At 45.1% G+C, this 18,650-nt stretch overlaps 1 protein-coding gene across 1 annotated transcript; it reads right to left on the reverse strand.

Moving 5' to 3' along the window:
* Nucleotides 1-14,794: 14,794 nt before the first annotated feature.
* On the reverse strand, nucleotides 14,795-18,216 carry COQ7 (coenzyme Q7, hydroxylase). Its single transcript, XM_006026124.3, has 4 exons — nucleotides 18,059-18,216; nucleotides 17,837-17,976; nucleotides 16,672-16,740; nucleotides 14,795-16,028 (listed from the first exon to the last, which is right to left on the reverse strand). The coding sequence occupies exons 1-4, from the start codon at nucleotides 18,168-18,170 to the stop codon at nucleotides 15,951-15,953; spliced, it is 399 nt and encodes a 132-aa protein (XP_006026186.2). The 5' UTR covers nucleotides 18,171-18,216; the 3' UTR covers nucleotides 14,795-15,950.
* Nucleotides 18,217-18,650: the final 434 nt, after the last annotated feature.

Consider the following 18,650-nt stretch of genomic DNA (forward strand, 5'->3'; position numbering starts at 1 on the left):
TGGAGTCCTCATTTGACTAGAACGCCCAAAGGCTAGAATAGGTCAGGACCTGAACTCAGAAATCAGCACATTCCCTTTAAACTGGGCCCAGATTCACTGCAGGTAGTAGTGACCCTTAGCCAGCACATTGACAAAACCCAGGCTGAGTTCTGAGTCTATAAGGACATTTGAAACCAGACAGGTCCTGCACCTCCGTCCAGCTCCAGGTTCTGTCAGAGTGACCTATAGTTTGAACAGACCTGGTCCAACTTAGTCCTGACTAACATCCCAGTCTAAAGGCCTTGAATCAGGTGGAACTGAGAGTCCATAATGGAGCAATGTGTGCAGGACTGGTGTCCACATAGGCTCCATGATCTCTGGGAGCTATGTAGTTGTGTCAATGGTTGAGTAAATGAATACTGTCATCATCAGTCATTGACCGTGAATGGCTGTATGTGCAGCACACATCATGTGCTGCAGTCTGCATGTAATGGTATATATTTGCATGCAGTCTGTGATTACCTGTATGTGCCCTGTTGCAGACTGCATGTACATGTACAGCCAGTGTAGTCTGCCATTGATTGCATGTGTCACAGCACCACTTTCATAGGAATCTTTGGGAACATGGTTTAAATAAAAGGCCTATTACTTACTCCTTGCGCTGAACAAGGGATATACAACATTAATAGGCAGACACAGAAATCTAAATGATTAGTATTGATCTTTCATCCATTCATATGTGAAAAAATCAATTCCCACTATAATACCTGTGCTTGTAACTCATTATATTCAGTACAAGACTTGGAAGCAGTTAAAGAATAAAATAGTGCAACACAGGATAATCTAGTTATAGCTGTACTTGCCCAATAACATGATTATGTTTTTCCCCTCAGAAGCTACAGGGCACTTTCTAGGGCAGGTAAAGTGATTTTTTAGAAGCCAAGGAAAGCAAAATAATAAAAATTCCATACAAAATCAGGCACAACATATGCCCAGCAAAGCAAAAAGAAACAGAACATTTTAATGTCCCTTAGGACAACTCAAATCAACCAGCTGCAAAGTACAGATGGTGCTCAAAGTTTCTGAAACTTCCAAGTATGTGCATCATACCAAGAGTTTGGCAGGAGCTGACAAATGAGGGGAATTTGGGATCTAGATCCAAAGACTGGAAGTAACTGGATTCAAAGGTTGGGCTGCACTCACCTCAATCCTTGAGAACGACGTAAATAAAATAAGCAAATCATGAAATTAAAAACCTTTAACGGAGAGATGTAATGTCACACTACACACATTCATATTTCACGTAGCTTGAATGGCAAATTAACATATGCTATGCTTGAGCATAAAACTGAGATTTACACCTTAAATGTGAGTCAGAGAGAGCTTTTTCTGGAAAAAAAAAAGCACCAAGTAACATTTTCAAGAACTAGCATCTTAGTAATAATACCAGCAGTTTAGGATGCATTGGGATCTCATGACTGGGTCATCACGGCAGCACAGTATGAATTGGAAACTGACCCTATGAAGGATTCTGGGTCCTTCAGAAAGCAGCACTGCTGGGCACTTCTGCTCTGCTGAGGAAGGTGGTAACATTTTAAACCAGGCATCAGTAACTTCTGGCCCGCAGGCTGGATCAAGCCCACAGGGCCATTCTCTCTAGCTCAGAAAGCCAGGGCTTCCATGGCATTTCAGCAGTGCGGGGCTTGGCAGGAAGCAGCAGCAGTGGCTGGTGGCAGCCAGGTTGGAAGGAGTGCCCCACCTCAGACTGAGCTGTGTCATTTTGGCCTGCTGGTCCTGAAGTTTTGAGGAGCCCTATTCTAAACCCATGACTAAGTTGAGCCCTTCTCAGAGACTGTGGGCTCTCTGAGCAACCCGGTGGTGGAAGCAGCAAATAACAATAATAATAATTGACACTCATCCCAAATTTGCCGATTGCTAGTAGCTTTACAGTGTACGCTGACGTTCACCAAAGACTAAAATGAAACCAGCTCTCTAGAGGTAAAAAACTGGTGCACTACAATTTCCTCCAAAACACCTTCCCTGTTGCCATTAAAACTACTATATCCTCACACACCAGATAATACCAGATCATAAATGCAATTTGTTCTTTTAACTTTTCTTAGCTGTGAAGGCAAAAGTCTTCATAAGTGAAACAGATCTTGTCAATAAACGGGAATGACAAAGGGGTATTTGCAGAGGGCATGGCACAATTCATCCAAATACATCTATGCTTACACACCACAGTGAATAAATAAAAGCTGCTATGACAGATTAGCTAGATCTGGAGTATATATCATAACGTCTTTTATAAGATGGTGATGCATTACCGATAAGAGAAGAGAAAAAGTATAAAGGAAAAAATTACTAGTAAATACTTTGTTACCAAATCAGCAACATATAAACTGAGACAAGACACTCTCAGCTAGTTCTTCTCTTCTGTTTAAGTGACAAACATATTACTGAAGAAGAATGGCGAGTTGATGGAAAGATTTACTGACATCTTAGGGAAAAAACTGTTTAAGATTCCAACTCCAGTAGCTGAGGGTAAGCACTTTTGTATGAATGCTTTCATAGCACTCCATTCATACAGCATGTAAGGCTGACCCTGATGGTTGTTTAAGCAGTTCTTAACTATCAGGCAAAGCAAAAACTAGGATCCTCCTCCCCTCCTTTAACCTGCTCCATTCGGAGTTCTTCATATGTGTTGTTACATAATCCATAGAAGGATTAAGGTTACCCCAAAGTCTTGCTCACACATAAAAATGCCCATGACTAGTTGCAAAACAATAAGCATGATTCATGTAGCATCTGTAGGAGACCAACACATTTGAGATGCTGATGTATCAGTACTTTATGCTGTGTGTTTCTGTACTTATGACAATGATAAGGAAATAAAAGCAGACAAACAGCCTGTCTGTGAATTATCTTTTTTTTTTGGTGGTGGCGGCAAGTTTCAGCCCCCCAGCAAGAGGGTTAGTTTCTGAAGCACTGTCTTTCTCTTCAGATGATTGTTCTGTTATTATGTTTTTATTGATGAACAAAATTATTTTTGTCACTTAGTTTTGGAAAATTTCTACTCAGAAGGGTGCCCTGGAATAGCTGCTATCACAGAAACCGAGCAGAAAGAAGTGACAAGCTGACAGCTCTTGTAATTGAAAACATACATTTCAGCTACTATAGAAGCCTATGAGTTACCTGCCTATCTTCCCAGGTGCCAGCACAATAATAGAAGACTATTGACATAAGTGTGTGATGGGAGAGAGAGCCTCATTAATTGCTAATCATTCACTTGATTCATTTCCACGCTTTTGCCCCACAGCTGTGTTTCAGCTACTAAGATGAATAAGCATAATCTCCTTTACACTTTGGACATTTTAAGTCCTGCTGTTCTTTGACTAGGAGAGAAAGGCCAAGTTGCCTCAAAAGCTGTGAACCTGGATCTCGTCATGTTTTACAGCTTGAATTCTCTTGCCTGTAAAGTTAGGAGTGTTGCATTAACAACATGAACACACTGAAAAAGTGATTGTTATATGCTATTAAAGAGCAAAGTACTCTTGAAAATGATCATGCTATTTCTACCATTTAGTTCCACAGTCCATATTTTTAGCTCCTATAGCCTGATTCTGCAGTGTAGCTCATCCTAATTGTAATCACCAGAGCTGTTCCGGTGACTTAACATGTCTTACATGCACTCGAAGTTAGGTCCAGGCTTAGGCACCTTCCTGTTATCCCAAACCCTTCCACCTGTTCATGTACAGTAAGGTTAGTTTCCTGGCTGCTGGTTACAGGGCAAGACCCCTGCACCATATCACAGTGCCCTTGAGCTCACATTTACAAATAAGGATTTACTGTCTGCTGAGCAACACAAAGAGAGAGATTCAGTGGCTGGTCTTTGACATCACCAGTAAGAGAGGCAGGTTTTAATAATGGAATGTGACCTTTGCTAAACATATGCAGAGGCCATGCACAGAGGTGAATACCATGAAATCTGCAACTTCTTCCGCATGAGGGGATGTGCAGTGATATCATGAAAGAGAAAAAGCAGCAATATGACCTCAGCATTCAGACACTGGTTCAGAGAACCTAGTACTTGTATTCTCCTCTCTCGGGAGCTGTGGCAGCCTTTGAGGCTCGTTCTTTTCTTATCATGGGAGAGAGGAATGGACACATCAATCAGATGGGAGACATTTGCTGTGAAATAAATAGAGGTGAGCATTTAAGAAGTCTAAAGGATTCTAGGGGAGATTTTAAAGTGGGAGGAGAGTAAACCGTGCAATGATCAACAGAGGCTCCAGTTAAAAGTATCAACAAGAGAATCTAATAAAGCATAATGCAATATTGTTAAAGGTGGATGATTATTACAAAGCAAGGTAAACCTCATGAGCATTATCCACAGGCACAAGTTTATTATTTCTGTAGGATCTGGCTCGAATATCCTTACCCAGTGCAAATAGCACCTTTCTTTCCAAAGAATCAGTACACCGACCTTCATAGTAGCATTCTCTTTCGCCTCCATAGGAGTAAGGGAGTCACAATGTCACACTTACTCTTTAAAATTCTGAATCACAATAAAGATGTTTGCACTGAAATGCCAAGTTAGCAGTAGAGGGCATTTCACAAGTCCCTAAATCAATGGATTCAGACAAATTAGGCAGGTACTAAGAAAGGACATTTGCAATGATACCATGAAGTCACCTTGAACCATCCTGTGAGAGTGATTTGTTTGTAGGCATATATCCACCTCTGCAAGGATGCCTAATTTTTGAGAAACCAAATGAAAGAACAAGGAAAACTCCATAATGAGTCATCAGGATATTTACTGTATCCCAGCCTCAAATACTGAGACCAGGATAAAGAGGATTTTAAGTAATTTTCCATTGCATTTAATTTCATTCTCCTTGTGAGAGCAAACACATTTCTACCCCTTTGCTATTTTAGCCATTTGCCAGCACTGACAGTCACTGGCATCTGCGCGGCTGCCTTCAAACCACTCATTCGGAAGCAGTTTATGACAGTTTGCCAGAAAGCAGCTGGTGGCCCTCACACAGAGAAAGCACCCTATATAAATTCATCTCTCCCTCACCCCTGCCTAAAAGCTGAGCAGCTGCTGACAGCCAGGTTTATCAGTGGCATCACAAAGAATACAATTGCATTTACAGTGCTAGAAATTGTGTTTCTTATTATTAGTCTAGAAAAGATATCCCAAACAGAATAAAAACATGGACTGGGGGGCTGGGAATAACACTTTGTAAGCCTGACTGCTCCATCAGGCCAACAAATCTACATATCCCAGGCACCCCTCACATAACTCCTTTACCTGCAAGCTGTTGTGCAGAAAATACTATAAAGGAAGGAAAATATTAGCAGGAACGTCAGAGTCTACAGCAAACAAAGTGGGCAGCAGCGAGTCCATTATTCACTAGTTCTTTGTTCACTATATTGATTTGGTGGTCCTCCACCTATCCTAGCAGCTAGACACTTATTTACACAAGGCCAAATTGCTGCCTTCCACTGAAAACATCTCCTGGAAGGGCCAAGGTAGTAGACAAAAGCTCTGAGGCCTCTCAAAATGTTTTCTTTGACCTGTTCACTCTGGTGAGACATATTTAAGATGCTGTGGCATCTGGAGCCTGCAGCCCCTGAATCGTGGGTATCTACTGTTTGTGCCCTGATAGGAGTCACCTTGCAGGGGACAGCTCGTGGCTCTCCTGAAACTTTCATTCCTGGGAGCCCAGTGCAATTTCTTGAGACATTAAATAGCTGGGGAAGGGATGCAGTGTGGTAATGCAACCGTGAAGTAGATTTTTCCACAAAAAGTCAGAAAAACAAGTATGATACCATGGAAAATAGCACCTTCCCCAGTCCACGACCAGCTAAACTTCACTCCGCACCCCTGTTGTGTGCCCCAGTACAAGTCACTAAAGCACTGGTTCTCAAACCTTTTTGTACCAGGACCCATTTGTAAACAACAATGGCCAGTCCTGACCCAGTGCCCCTCACTCCTGACCCACTGCCATGAACAACACATGCCTCCGGCAACTGGGAGGAAACGGCGGTGGTGGGAGCGTGGCAGCAGTGGAAGCACAGCGGCAAACAGAAGCTCCCACAGACGCCGCCAGCGCTGTCAGCAGCAGGGGGAAGGGGCGGGGGCTGAGTGCCGACCAGGGGTTGGTGACCACCCATAGACGCCACCAGCAGTGTCGACAGTGGCCAGCAGTGATCACGGATCGCCTGCAGCCACCGCCGGTGGTGTCAGCAGTCGGGTGGCAAGCGGCAACCACCTGCAGGCGCTGCCCACAGCAGCGCCTTTTAGTATGGGGTGCACCCCTAGGCTCAGGGGATGCACGTGCACCTGCGTGTACCCCCCATGCATCGGCCCTGTGCACTGCCCCCCACCACCAGGCCCCAAGTGTGTGGGTTGGTGTGTGGGGCAGGAAGGCATAGAGGGACCCCAAGCAGCCCCCACAGGCTGGAACTCTGCCAGCCTGCAAAGGAAAAGCCATGGTTTTCCACGTTTTTCTCCTTTAAAGGAGAATCCATTTTTAAAGTTTATTGATCTATTTTGGAAGTTTGCTTATGACCCTTTTATATATTCTTGCAACCCACTTTTGGGTCGTGAACTACAGGTTGAGAAACAGTGCTTTAGAGGACAGTATATGAACAGGACAGAGACGTATGGAAGAGAAATGGCTAGTATTCCTCATCTTCCAGTGAGAAAGGTGAGGATCATGCGGACAATCACTTCCATGCTTGCAGGCTGGGCTGGCCTGGCCTGGCCTGGCCTACAGTAGTTACCCAGCTCTTCCTCTGGGAATACAAGCTAGGTCTAACAGAACAGCAAACATCAAGCACAGTTTAGGTATGTGAATGCATTTGCCAACAACCTTTGTAGCTCATGAATGTGGCCTACGACAAACTGCGAACACTAAACATTTAGGGATGCACGTGGGAACTGCTCACATGGGAAAGGCTTGGAGTGTGCTAGGTCTGTAAGACACTGAGTGAGTACTTCTCACTTTGCTTCAATAGAAATTGCACCTTAACAAACTGTTAAGGATCTCCTCATTAGTGGCCAAAGGAGTGCACAGCTGGCTGTATAGGGAGTAATGGCTGTATGTCCACGGCCTGCTGAGACAGCTTCACAGGCAGAGGCCTTCTCTTGATGGGGCAAGCCTCTTGAGCTTTCTGTCTTCAGTATGCTTGACAACAGTGGTAGAAGATGCCTGGGGAAACCTTATTTCTAGGTTTAGTGCATGTGGAGGAGAGGAAAGAGGAATGGGTAGGGCTGCACTGCAGAAGTGGTGTAGGACATCCACTAAGAAGCCCCAGAGGACTTAAGAGCATAAGTCCGCTACAGGTCAGTGAGAGTCATGTTTCTAACTCAGGTGTAATTGCATTGAGTCCATTCCGACACCCACTGAAGTCAACCCATGACCTTTGGAGCAGGCCTATAGCCCTACACATAGACCTCAAAAAACCTACTTTCATCCTGATGAGCATCAAATTCTGGCTGCTTATGAATACAACTGCGCTGCAAAACTATCATCCCTCTCTTAACCTGAGTTCTTGCTTTATTCTAGAGCACCGCATAAAAGGCTCCCATCAGGAGTTTGTTAAACGATCAGCCTTCACACATCTCTTCTTCAAACCAGCCTCTATTTTTGGCTGCTCCTTTTTAAACATTGCTGCTTAGATGAAGTGAAAACCCTTTAGGAATTCATTGCAGGCCAAATGCCATAGCTCTGAAGCCAGTGGCTGAAAACGACTGGCAAACACTTCATGCGACTGGTCAGTAAATACCCCCTCCCCAACCCCCAACAGAGCATGCGGCACCATGAAGGGTTGTAATGGGCACGTTCTCCCTGAACACAGGAAAATGCTTCCCAGGGGCCGTACAGCATCACATTGCTCCCCAGACACAGCACAAGGTGCCCCTAAGGGGCTTGCCCAAACCCATACTAAAAAACCATGGTGAAAAGCATAGTTAGAAGATAGGTCTGTCTAGGCCCAGCCTTGTGCTCAGATTATAATGCCTCCCAGACAAGCCTGGGGCACAGGGGAACCGATCCATTGTGCCACCTGCTAAGAGGGTGCAGCAGGCACTGCCTTACACAATTCCTCCTATGTGGTGTGGAAGGGGACGCAGCAAGCCATGCCTCCCCGCTCCACTTTCCAAGGGAGGTCATAAGGAAGTGGCATCTACAAGGGTTGTGTGTACAGGTGGCCACAGTGGGAGAATGTAGAGCTCTTTGCATCCTCCTTTCTTCATATGTTCAAACATGTCCTTATCTTCAGGATGTCCTCACTCCCTCTTTTCCGCTAGACAGTTACATAAGAAGCCTCCGTTCATACACACACTTCTTTCAGAAAAGCCAACCAATAACCCATCCCTTGGTTAACTAACTATAAACAGAACCAATGTGGCTGGAGAGAACATCAAACCATGCAAAAAGGATTTACTAGCTTATTTTTCTCCATACTTCTGTGGCACTGGATACATATGCCAAACAAGGTAAGAGACCCTTGTCCTTCCTATAGGGTTCAAAGTTACAAACACTCCACACAGTACAAGCAGCATAGTAATATCTGCAATGAAATACAGTAATCAAATTGTAGCGGTGACAGCATGGTCCAGAGCTGGGGCAGAGCCACAATCTGCAGCCTGCATGCCCCAGGCAGGGGCACGCAGGCAGTGGATCACGGTTCTGCTCCAGCCCCTTGCAGCAGTGACAGTGTGGTGCAGAGCCAGGACAGAGCCACAATCTGCTGCCTGCACACCCCTGTCTGGGGCATTCAGGCTGCAGATCGTGGCTCTGCCCCAGCTCCAGCCCAGGCCATGACCACTGCAAGATCCGAGCCCGGCTGTGGAGCAGCTCCGTGCCCAGACCTGTGCCCTGCCAGTGCTGCTGGGTCTTGTCTCCAAGGAAACCCTAGCCCCATGCCATCACAGCGCAGCTGCTGCTGGGGTTTCCATGGAAACTAGCCCCAGCCATGCTGGCAGGGGCTCCTGGGAAATGGAGTCCAGCCACCAGCCAGATCTGCCATTTTGCCCGGCCCTGCCCTAATCTCTCAGGTAACTAATGGGAAGTTTACTTTAGTTGGAATTATGACCTGGCCAGTGTGGAACCCAGTCCTATAAAACACAATTTTCTGCTTAAAATACTTCTTGAAAACAAAACAAAATGATACTTCACAAACTTGTGACTGCTGAAAATAATGCAATGTGCCTACTGATACAGTTACTGCGGTGACAGGGAAAAGACTGAAGATGGGATGGATTCATACAGACAAAATTGATGGGACAGCAAGAAAAAGATCAAAAGAATTGATTAGAAAGGGAGGAAGATATTCCCTTGCTGAAGCCATGTAAATTGCAAACAGTGTCAAATAATTTAAAATTACAACTTTGGAGTTTCCATCAAGTAAAAAGACCTCCTTGCCATGATTTCTTTATCTGGAAACATTAGCAGAATGAGTCACTCATATACATCAAACAAGGTATGAATACTTCTAATTGCTGTTTCTAGACTCTTACAGATTCTGAGTGCTCTTCAGCATCTCACAAATCAAACCCCTTTGTGAGACATAATAAAATTAAGGGAAAGCAGGAGACAGCTACAACTAACATTGTCCCGCTTGGAGAAAATAGAAAATAACTGGCTGTGATTTCATGCGAGTAGCTGACAGCATCTTCTGAGTGTTGCAAACAAAGTTAAGGGAGGCTGGATTCTCAGCTGGTATCAACCACAAAGCTGCATCAAAGTTGGGGGAGTCACAGAAATTTCCAGGAGCTGAGCATCCAGCCTGTTCTACTTAACAGGCCATCTACTCAGTTTTTCAAATAACCCCCCACTGTCTGTCTGACCACACGCACCAAAGGAGAGGTTGGGTCCATGTTACAGATGTCTGCTTGTACGGCTTAGGTGGTCACAGCATGAAAAAGAGCAATCCTGGACTACTGGACCCATGTCTGTAGCAATCTACAGCCTCCCTTCTCAGCATCACCCCCAATTTTTGAGGGCATAAGGAGTAGGCCTGTGCGAGTCGGCAGCGATCCAATCTGGCTTCGGATCCGGCCACTTCGGGTGGCTGCCATCCAATCCGGAGCTCTCGACTGGGTTTCCACCTCCATCCAGCCGAAGTGGCTCCGAAGCTTCAGAGCCACCTCAGAGATCCGGCCACAGGGTATAATGGGGAATCAATGAAATATCTATAACTTTGCTGTTTTTTGTCCGTTTTGGATGAAACTTGCAGAGATTGTAGCCTCTGCTGACAGCATAAGACCTACCAAGTTTCAAGAAGATCGGTACAAGTGTTTGGGGGGGAACCATACCCCAAGTTCTTGAAAGCAAAACTCATGTCACTGCTGTGTGTTATAACAGAGGGGGTCAAAACTGCAGGGCTGGTAGCTCTTACTGAGGCCACAAAGCCTGCCAAGTTTCAAGGAGATCAGTGCAGGGGTTTGGGAGAACTGCCCCTCAAGCTGCAGACAAGCAGAACTCGTGCCAGGGGTGACACTGCGTGTTAAGGTGCAGCGGGGTGACAACTGCAGGGGTGGTGGCCCCTGCTGTGACACCTGACAGCTGTGGAGGAGATCGGTGCAGGGGGGTTCTGGCTCTGGCCCCTGCCCCCCTAGCTGCTGACCGGCAAAACCGGTACCGAGCCTGTGTCTGTCTTGGAGCACTTGATTGTCTGTATTGATTCTTTCCTCTCCTTAGCCTGGTTTTGTAGGTGCTAATCGCTGCTCGTTAAGTCTTATGTAGTAGCTAGGTCCTGTGTATTGAGCTGTTCCCTGAGTCCCTGGTCCCCGAGTGAATCATGACTGATTGATTGGTAACTGGGCACACAGCAGCTCCGCAGCAGGCCTGCAGCACTGTCTCCCCTCCCGCCCCAAGACAGACAGTCAGTCCCACAAGCACCCATGGCATGAGTTTTGCTTGTCCACAGCTTGAGGGGCAGTTCCCCCCAAACCCCTGCCCCGATCTTCTTGAAACTTGGCAGGCTTTGTGGCCTCAGTAAGAGCTACCACCCCTGCAGCTTTGACCCCCGTGTTGTAACACCTAAACGCGACATGCTTTGCTTTCAAGAATTTGGGGTACAGGTCCCCTCAAACCCCTGCACCGATCTTCTTGAAACTTGGCAGGCTTCATCCTCTCTGCAGAGTCTACCAACCCTAGAAATTTCATTCAAATCGGACAAAAAACAACAAGTTATAGATATTTTGTTTCCCCATTATACCCTATGGCCGGATCTCCGAGGCGGCTCCGAACCGCTTCGGGAAGCCAAACGTAACCATCGCCTTGACCCAAACATGCTGCTTCGGACCCCGAAGCGTCCGAAGCTTCTCTGACTCTGAAGCTCTGTCCGAAGCCTCGCACAGCCCTAAGAAGGAGGAGGCTCTACATTATAATAATTCTTATTTCCCAAAATCATAATTATAGTTTTGATGAGTTGCTTTGTCCTGGAAAGATATTTGTGCTTGTATTTAGCATGTTTACCGAGGGCCTTACAATTTCATTAGAAGATTCAAAGTTATCTTGCTTTGTGATTCATGAGAACTGTCCTACCAAACCATCCAATGAGAAACAATGGCCAGCCACCCAGACTGCGGCCTTGGAAAAAAATTAATCCTCCTTCCTCTTTTGCAGACATTTGTGTTTGGGAGATACCTGAACTAATCCAAATTCCTTTTGCTCTGTCAACAAAGGATGAGCCAGGACACTTGAGCATATATGGTACAACAGGATTATGTAGTACACAAGATAGGTTTACAGATCTGTTTGGCCTCTGCTTACCAGAGGCAGGCTGGACAGCTGACATTAATCAACTCCCACTTATGGCTGGGAAGCACAAAGAAAATGAAAATAGCATCCTTATAGCAGCTATCTAATTATCACAAAATCCACACCAAGACACAAATCAAATTAATTGATCTGGGCCCACCCAGTACGTCCCTCACCATTAGTTACAGCCATAGTATAACACCCTCAACAGGTTTTAATAAGAACAGGAATGCAGGGTATAGTTCTTCACCTCCTTACACTGGTCAAAACGAGGAATAACATCAAAGCAAATGGAGACGTACAGGTCTTAGAAGCTGGGCCCATAGTGCTCAGGCCCATACTCCTCACAGCACTGATGCAAGCATTCCCTTCTAATATATAGACAGAGCAAATCCTGCTGCAGGACATAATGTGTTCGGTGAATAACCTGCTGCTTTACATCTTCTCTGAGCTGTTTACTATTCAAGCTTACTACTGGAGAAATGATTTTAATGTCTGAGAGCCTAGACAACAGTGTTCTTTAATATTGTATTAAACTGAATGTAGTATATTATTTTCAGCCATTCATGACAATGGCGGTGGTGTGAATGTTTCCACTGTTAGTACAGACATGGGCAAAGACAGGCTTTATACTAGGTTTCCTACCCTTTGTTCTTCCCAGCCATCAGCCAACCACAACGTGTTAAAAGTGAGATTTGTCTCAGAAATGTTTGCACACTGCCTTAGAGACCACCCACACCTTGCCCCCCTCGTTCCAAGAGCACTGGGCTCTCTCTTTCTGGAAAACATTTGTTTGATAAGAAGTTGTTTAGAGTCCCACTTCCATTCAGAATATCAGACTTAGAAAATAATAATACCCTAGTCTTATGAACGCACCAAAAATGCCTGTCTAGCATGAAATCCTGACAAAATGGCAAAGAGATCAGGACAGTTCAATCAGGGGAGGCATGGATTTATATTATAAAACTTTTCCCTGCCTAAATCCTCAACTTTGATTGAATGCTTACCTTCCTTTTCATGCAGCAATGTCTAAATCAGAGGTGGGCGATTATTTTGGGTGGAGGGCCACTTACTGAGTTTTGGCAAGCCATCGAGGGCAGCATGATAGGCAGCCAGGAGCAGATAAATATGAATTTTCTAAATTTTTTAGGGGCGCCGTGGGCCAGATAGAATGGCCTGGCGGCCCTCATCTGTCCCCTGGGCCACATTTTGCCCACCCCTGGTCTAAATGCTGCTCTGTGAAGATCTTGCTATCCTGTGTTTACAGACTTTCCAGAAAAGCATTCACCCTTGTGACCACTTGTAAAGCTGCATTTCTTTCTTTTTTAGCTCATTTGGTGCATGCATGCAACACTAAACTTTTGATCCTTCAGATCCTTTTAGACCTCTTCATATATTTACAGGTACATTTTTGGCTTTACATCTTAGCAAATTCTACTCTCTTTATAGTGAAAGATCTATTGCAACAATGAAAAAAAATCATGTCTGAAATATCTTTTAACAACCAAACATTTGGATCAATGTAACAACTGACAGCAAAGGCAGGATCATACTTTCGCAAAGTGCATTTCAACAGTTATTTAATCATATGAATCCAATCCTACTTTCCACAAAGCTGGGCTTTGCAACCTGTCTAGAAGATGAGCAAGTCTGGGGCTTTGGCAGATCAAGAGAATGAATTCCACAGCTTTGACTAGTGAAAGGAGAACAATCTTTTATTTGAAGAACTATTTTTTTGAACAAGTTTCAGAAACAACAGTACAGTTCACGGGTGAGGACCTAGCCCAGTCCCACCTGGCCCAGCCCCATGTGGCCAGGCCAGGCAACATGAGTAGCCCAGGGCTGGCAGGACCTGGCTCGGCTCCACGCGGTCCCCGGGCTGCTCATGCTGCCCGGCCCAGCATGCGGGGACCAGCCCAGCCCAGCCGAGAAGCAGATGGGCCCAGGGCTGGCTCCCGCCTCTGCCCCACTGTGCCTGCAGGGGTGGGGGGTGAGGACCTGGCCCAGCCCCATGTGACTCTCTAGTCTGGCTTTGCACCGGAGCGGGTCATGGCTCCAGGTCTGACCCTGTGCTCACCTCCTGGAGTCATGCGATCCGCTCCGGTGCAAAGCCGGACGAACAAGCTGGGCAACACGAGCAGCCCCAAGGGTGGCAGAACCTGGCTGGGCCCAGCACGCAGTCCCCATGTGCTGCACTGGGTCCTGCCACCAGGAGACCAGCCTGGCTGGGCGGCCGGAGCAGCCGCAGGGCCGGTTGGACCCAACTGGGCTTGGCGCACAGTCCCCCTGCTGCTGCTTTCAAAGGTCAGTTATAGACACTGGGCAGGGGGGCTGTGGCCCTCCAGGGGTGAGTTGGGGCGAGGGGCTGCACCTTGTGGGGGCCAGGGGACCCACCCCTCCTGAGCAGCCCCCCCACAAGGTCCCCCACACCCAGTCCCCCCAGCAATTGCCTCACACCTACCTACAGACCAACCCACATCCCTCCACACACCCACCCACCTGCTTGCCTTCCCCTACACCCCTTCTCATCCCCTTCCTGCAAACACCACATCCTCCCATCATGTGTGAAGAAAACAAAGTACACATGAACACATATAGGTATTCAGAATTTATTTTTTCATGATAATAGAAACACTGGTAGGCTTCCAAATTGCTTTAACACTAAATATACCAATAAAGCATTACCCAACTGATCGCTCTCTCTCTCTCTCTCTCTCTCTCTATATGTGTGTGTGTGTGTGTGTGTGTGTGTGTGTGTGTGTGTGTGTGTGTGTGTGTGTGTTACATGGATTTTGGGGTATCTTTAAAACTGGATTTGGGATGCTGCTGCAGCAGTTCAGCTGACAAGGGGTAGTGTCCCCAGGTACCAAGTGCCCAGGCCCCAGAAGCTCCTGAAAGCAAGTAGCCCTGAGCTGCTTGCCAGGGCAGCGTTTTGTATGGATGGGGCCAGGACAGGGAAGTTTTTTAGCTCTAGCTCCCCCTGGCTGCAGATCCAGGAACAGCCAGGCAGGGTTATTTTGCGCCAAGTGGCACAATTTGCTCCACAACAAAGTGCATGTCCGAGCACATATGCCGAGGCAAAAAGCCCCGGCTCAAATTTGCACTGCTTCTATATGAGCTGCTGCAAGCGCACGTGCTTGCATGTGTGGATGCACCCAACGGGTGTGGTTGAAATCTTATCTGCCCAATTTAAATTGTTCCATGCCATGCTGGTACGGTTTGGGCAACCCTCTGTCCTTGCCCTAAGGAAATCAGCGTGCCAGGCGCGGCTGGTGAACTCAGACTGGTGGGGAGGGTGGAGCGTCCCATAGGAGCAGGGGGGGGGGGGGGTTGCAGCCAGCTGGGAGCTGGGGGGTTTGCAGCCCCCCCAGTACCGGCCAGATTGCCTGGCCAGCTGCCACCCCCTCCGGTTTGCAACGCTCCACCTGCCTCACCAGTCTGAGTTCACCAGCCGTGCTTGCAGCGTACCCTTATTCATTCAATACTGAAGAAATCCAGGTAGGAAAAAGGCTCATGGAGAGGTAAACACTGAGAAAATATTAGGTACAAATCACCCAGGTGTACTGTGTTGCTGTCTCCACCTGCTTCTCAATAATCAAAGAGCCCACACTGACAACAAACTCACACTGATGAAAGGGAACAAGTACCTCAAAGTTTGGGCCAACAAAAATACAAGATTGAAAGCAGTCATTTTACCAATGACAGCAGAGGTCTGCAATAATCAATCTTCATTCAAGGCAGAATGGAGATAAATATTCTTACCAATCTTTCATTTACTTATCTGAAAATGAACACTCAGAAAACAGTCAGTGCTAAATGTATTTTTTTTCCAAAATAAATTGGGGGATTCCCCCTATTTTTAAAGTCTGTACTAGTACAAAGACTAATATGCATAGGCTTTACTGCCACCTTGTGAATATTTGAAAAACCAGCAGCTTTAAAAACAAACAAGACATTGCATTTCACATTAGAATTAGTCCATATGGACCTGATTCTACCATCCTTAATCACATTTAGCCCCACTGATTTCACTGAAAGTGCTTGGTGGACAAGATACTACTTAATAAGAGTGAAAATGGCAGAACTAGGCACTTTATGAAAGAATATAAAATAACTGTATAAAATGTCTACAGTCACAAGTCCACTGGTTTTGTCTTGATTTATTACCATCTTTTTCTAAAAAGAGCACTAAATTCTTTCTGATAAAAATATTGCAGCTCTACATCCAATTTGTATAGCAATCTTCAAAACTGAATAAGCTGGTGCCTAGAAAACAAAGAAGGACTCTTAAGTAAGCCATGTAGTGTATACAAAAAAAAAAAAAAAAAGTGTGTTATATCCATCCCAGTAGCTGCATATTGCAATTTCTTCACACAAATATGATGGGGGTGAGGGTGGGGGGGCAAAAAGGGGAAAGTAGAGGGGCCACCCAAAGTTCCTGGCATGTTAAGTTTTCCCTCCTTAATAAATATGGCTAAGTAGCGTTCGGAATACAAGAGGATGTCTGTACCCTAAAGATGGAAAGGAATAAACAGCATTTTGCACACACGACACACATCAATCTACATAGCTGAAAAGATCAGGACTGAATTTTCTTAAATGCAATAGCATATCTGAGTGCGCTGCTTTAACCGTGAAAATTGGCATTTGATAGCAGTATGCCTGGATTCCAATGGATACTATTAAGTTACTGAACGAAACTGAAGATTTCAGTATGAAAATAAAATCTAACATCATTTGATATCCTAGGGAAGAGTTTCTCAGTGTTACCTTAGATCTATGTCCAGAAAAAAAACCAAGAACATAGTGAAGAATTTCATGTACTACTATTTTCTACCCATCCTATGTTTTCATTAGAGCACTAGATGCACTCACACACACTATTGAGCTAATAATGCTCTAAACCTACCAATTCTGCATTGTGGTCAAGCCCCATGTCATGATGTTCCAGCTCTTCATCCCGGAACTGTTTTATAATCTTTAAAAAATATGTATATACACAGCAGATTAGTACCAATAATCTTTATACAGGTGTCATCCAATTATACTGTACCATAAACTTCTGGCCAAACCACCACCACTTAAGGAATAATAAATTTGAGGATAAGATCTTTTGGCAGCTGAAGAGCACACACCAACTGCTGAAGCTTCCTTAGCCTGACGAAGGGTTTTTGAACCCGAAAGCTTGCTTAATAACTATTCTCCAACCATTTGGGTTGGTCTAATAAAAGATATCAAATTCACCCAAGGAACCTTGTCTGCCTTTGGCAGCTGAATGCTTTTGAGGAACACCCTGTCCTACAGTTTCCAATGAGAAGAACCCATAGCTGTAAAGTATGAGGCAGAAGCTTCTAAAACAGAGGTAGGCAAGCCCAACATGCGTGCCAGAGTGAAGGCATTTTGCCTGGCACGCACGCCTCAGGGGAGACAGTGGGGGGAGTCACAAGGGGCCTGATCTTTGTTGTGGCAGAACAGCCCTGGCCCCTTCCCTGCCATCTGCCAGGGAGGCACAAGTGCACCTGCTGCAGGTAACGAGCTGGGCAGGGAGTCAATGGACCCCAGTGCAACTGCTTGCAGCCTCCCTGCCACCAGCTGCGAGCACAGTGGACGGCAGAGAATGCATGCCTCAGCATGGACAGTGGGGAATGCATCAGGGCTGCATTATTACAACAAGGATCAGGCCCCTCGTAGCTCCCTCACTGTCTGCCACTGGCACGTCAACAACATCATACAAGTCAAGGTTGCAGGTGTTTTTGGCAGTGGGCCCAAAAACATTGCTGGCCCCTGTTCTAAAATAACCAGCTTCATGCAATTTTTGGAGCCACAGAGAAATCGTGTGGGCTCCCAAACTGAATTCAAATACGTTTAAATTTAAACGCATTTCAAATAGAAAACTTCTATCTTTAAAAGACAAAAAGGGTTATCTTTCTGCCTGTTAGGCAAAAATATTTTAAACTGTGAAAAAAAAATAATCTGCTGTAAATCCTACTATGGTATCCATGTCATTTTAAAAGTAAACTCTCAAAACATGGTCAGAGAATGTGTTAAACTATTTTTAAAGTGTAGTCAGATACCAGTAATAATTCTTTGTATTTTTCTGGATCCTCCTCCATTAGTTTCCTGATCTGATTATTATAATGATGGGATATGCTCTCTTCCACTGCCACAGTACAGGCCATGGCACTTTCTTTTCCAAGTAAAGCTGTTCCAGCACCTGTGATTATGAAAAAAATAAAGTTAAACAATTCATTCCAGATCTACATTATTAATAGCCAATGTCAACAACATGAACTCACCTAAAGCAAACCCAGCAATATTCCAAAACGGCAATAAAATAGTGGGTCGAACTCTATATGCAACCATTAACTCATTAAACTTCTTCAGGTGCTCCTTTTCTTGATTCCACATGTGCTGCAACAGAAGTGAAATCGTAAGTTTTATTTATGTTTATGCTTTCCTGCAATGTAGCTATAAATGCACAGGAAGATGCGTTGGATTTTAAGCTTAGCTCATATTATCTTTAAAAGTGTTCTAGAAAATAAATAATTTTCAAATTGGGATTATTTTTCTCCAATGTAAAAAGAATATCTGAAATGCATATGTATGCAGATGGGTTATGTTTCCCTTCAATTCCCTTCATTTTACATTAGGAATTCCTGTCCTGTCTAACTTGGAAAGTTCCATGATTGAAGAATTAGGAAATGATGAGAGCAGAAGAGACATGCCGATTTGTTAGTTGTTCTAAACTGCTGTTTAAATTTCATACTTGACAATTTAGGTAATGGATTATGACCACTTTACATCATTCTTCCTTCATTTAAAAAAAAGCCTTATTTTGAGTCTGAACTTCATACCTACAACAATGGGAAGAACTGTATGGCAATGATT

The sequence above is a fragment of the Alligator sinensis genome, unplaced genomic scaffold, assembly GCF_000455745.1.
Source record: "Alligator sinensis unplaced genomic scaffold, ASM45574v1 scaffold330_1, whole genome shotgun sequence".
Lineage (NCBI taxonomy): Eukaryota > Metazoa > Chordata > Crocodylia > Alligatoridae > Alligator > Alligator sinensis.

Coding starts and splice junctions, on each gene's coding strand:
- COQ7 (XM_006026124.3), bottom strand. CDS start 18,170: ATGTGGAATCAAGAAAAGGAGCACCTGAAGAAGTTTAATGAGTTAATG. Junction 16,741..17,836: donor AATACAAAGAATTATTACTG/GTATCTGACTAC, acceptor TATTTTTTAAAG/ATTATAAAACAGTTCCGGGA. Junction 16,029..16,671: donor TTGACCACAATGCAGAATTG/GTAGGTTTAGAG, acceptor TTTGTTTTCTAG/GCACCAGCTTATTCAGTTTT.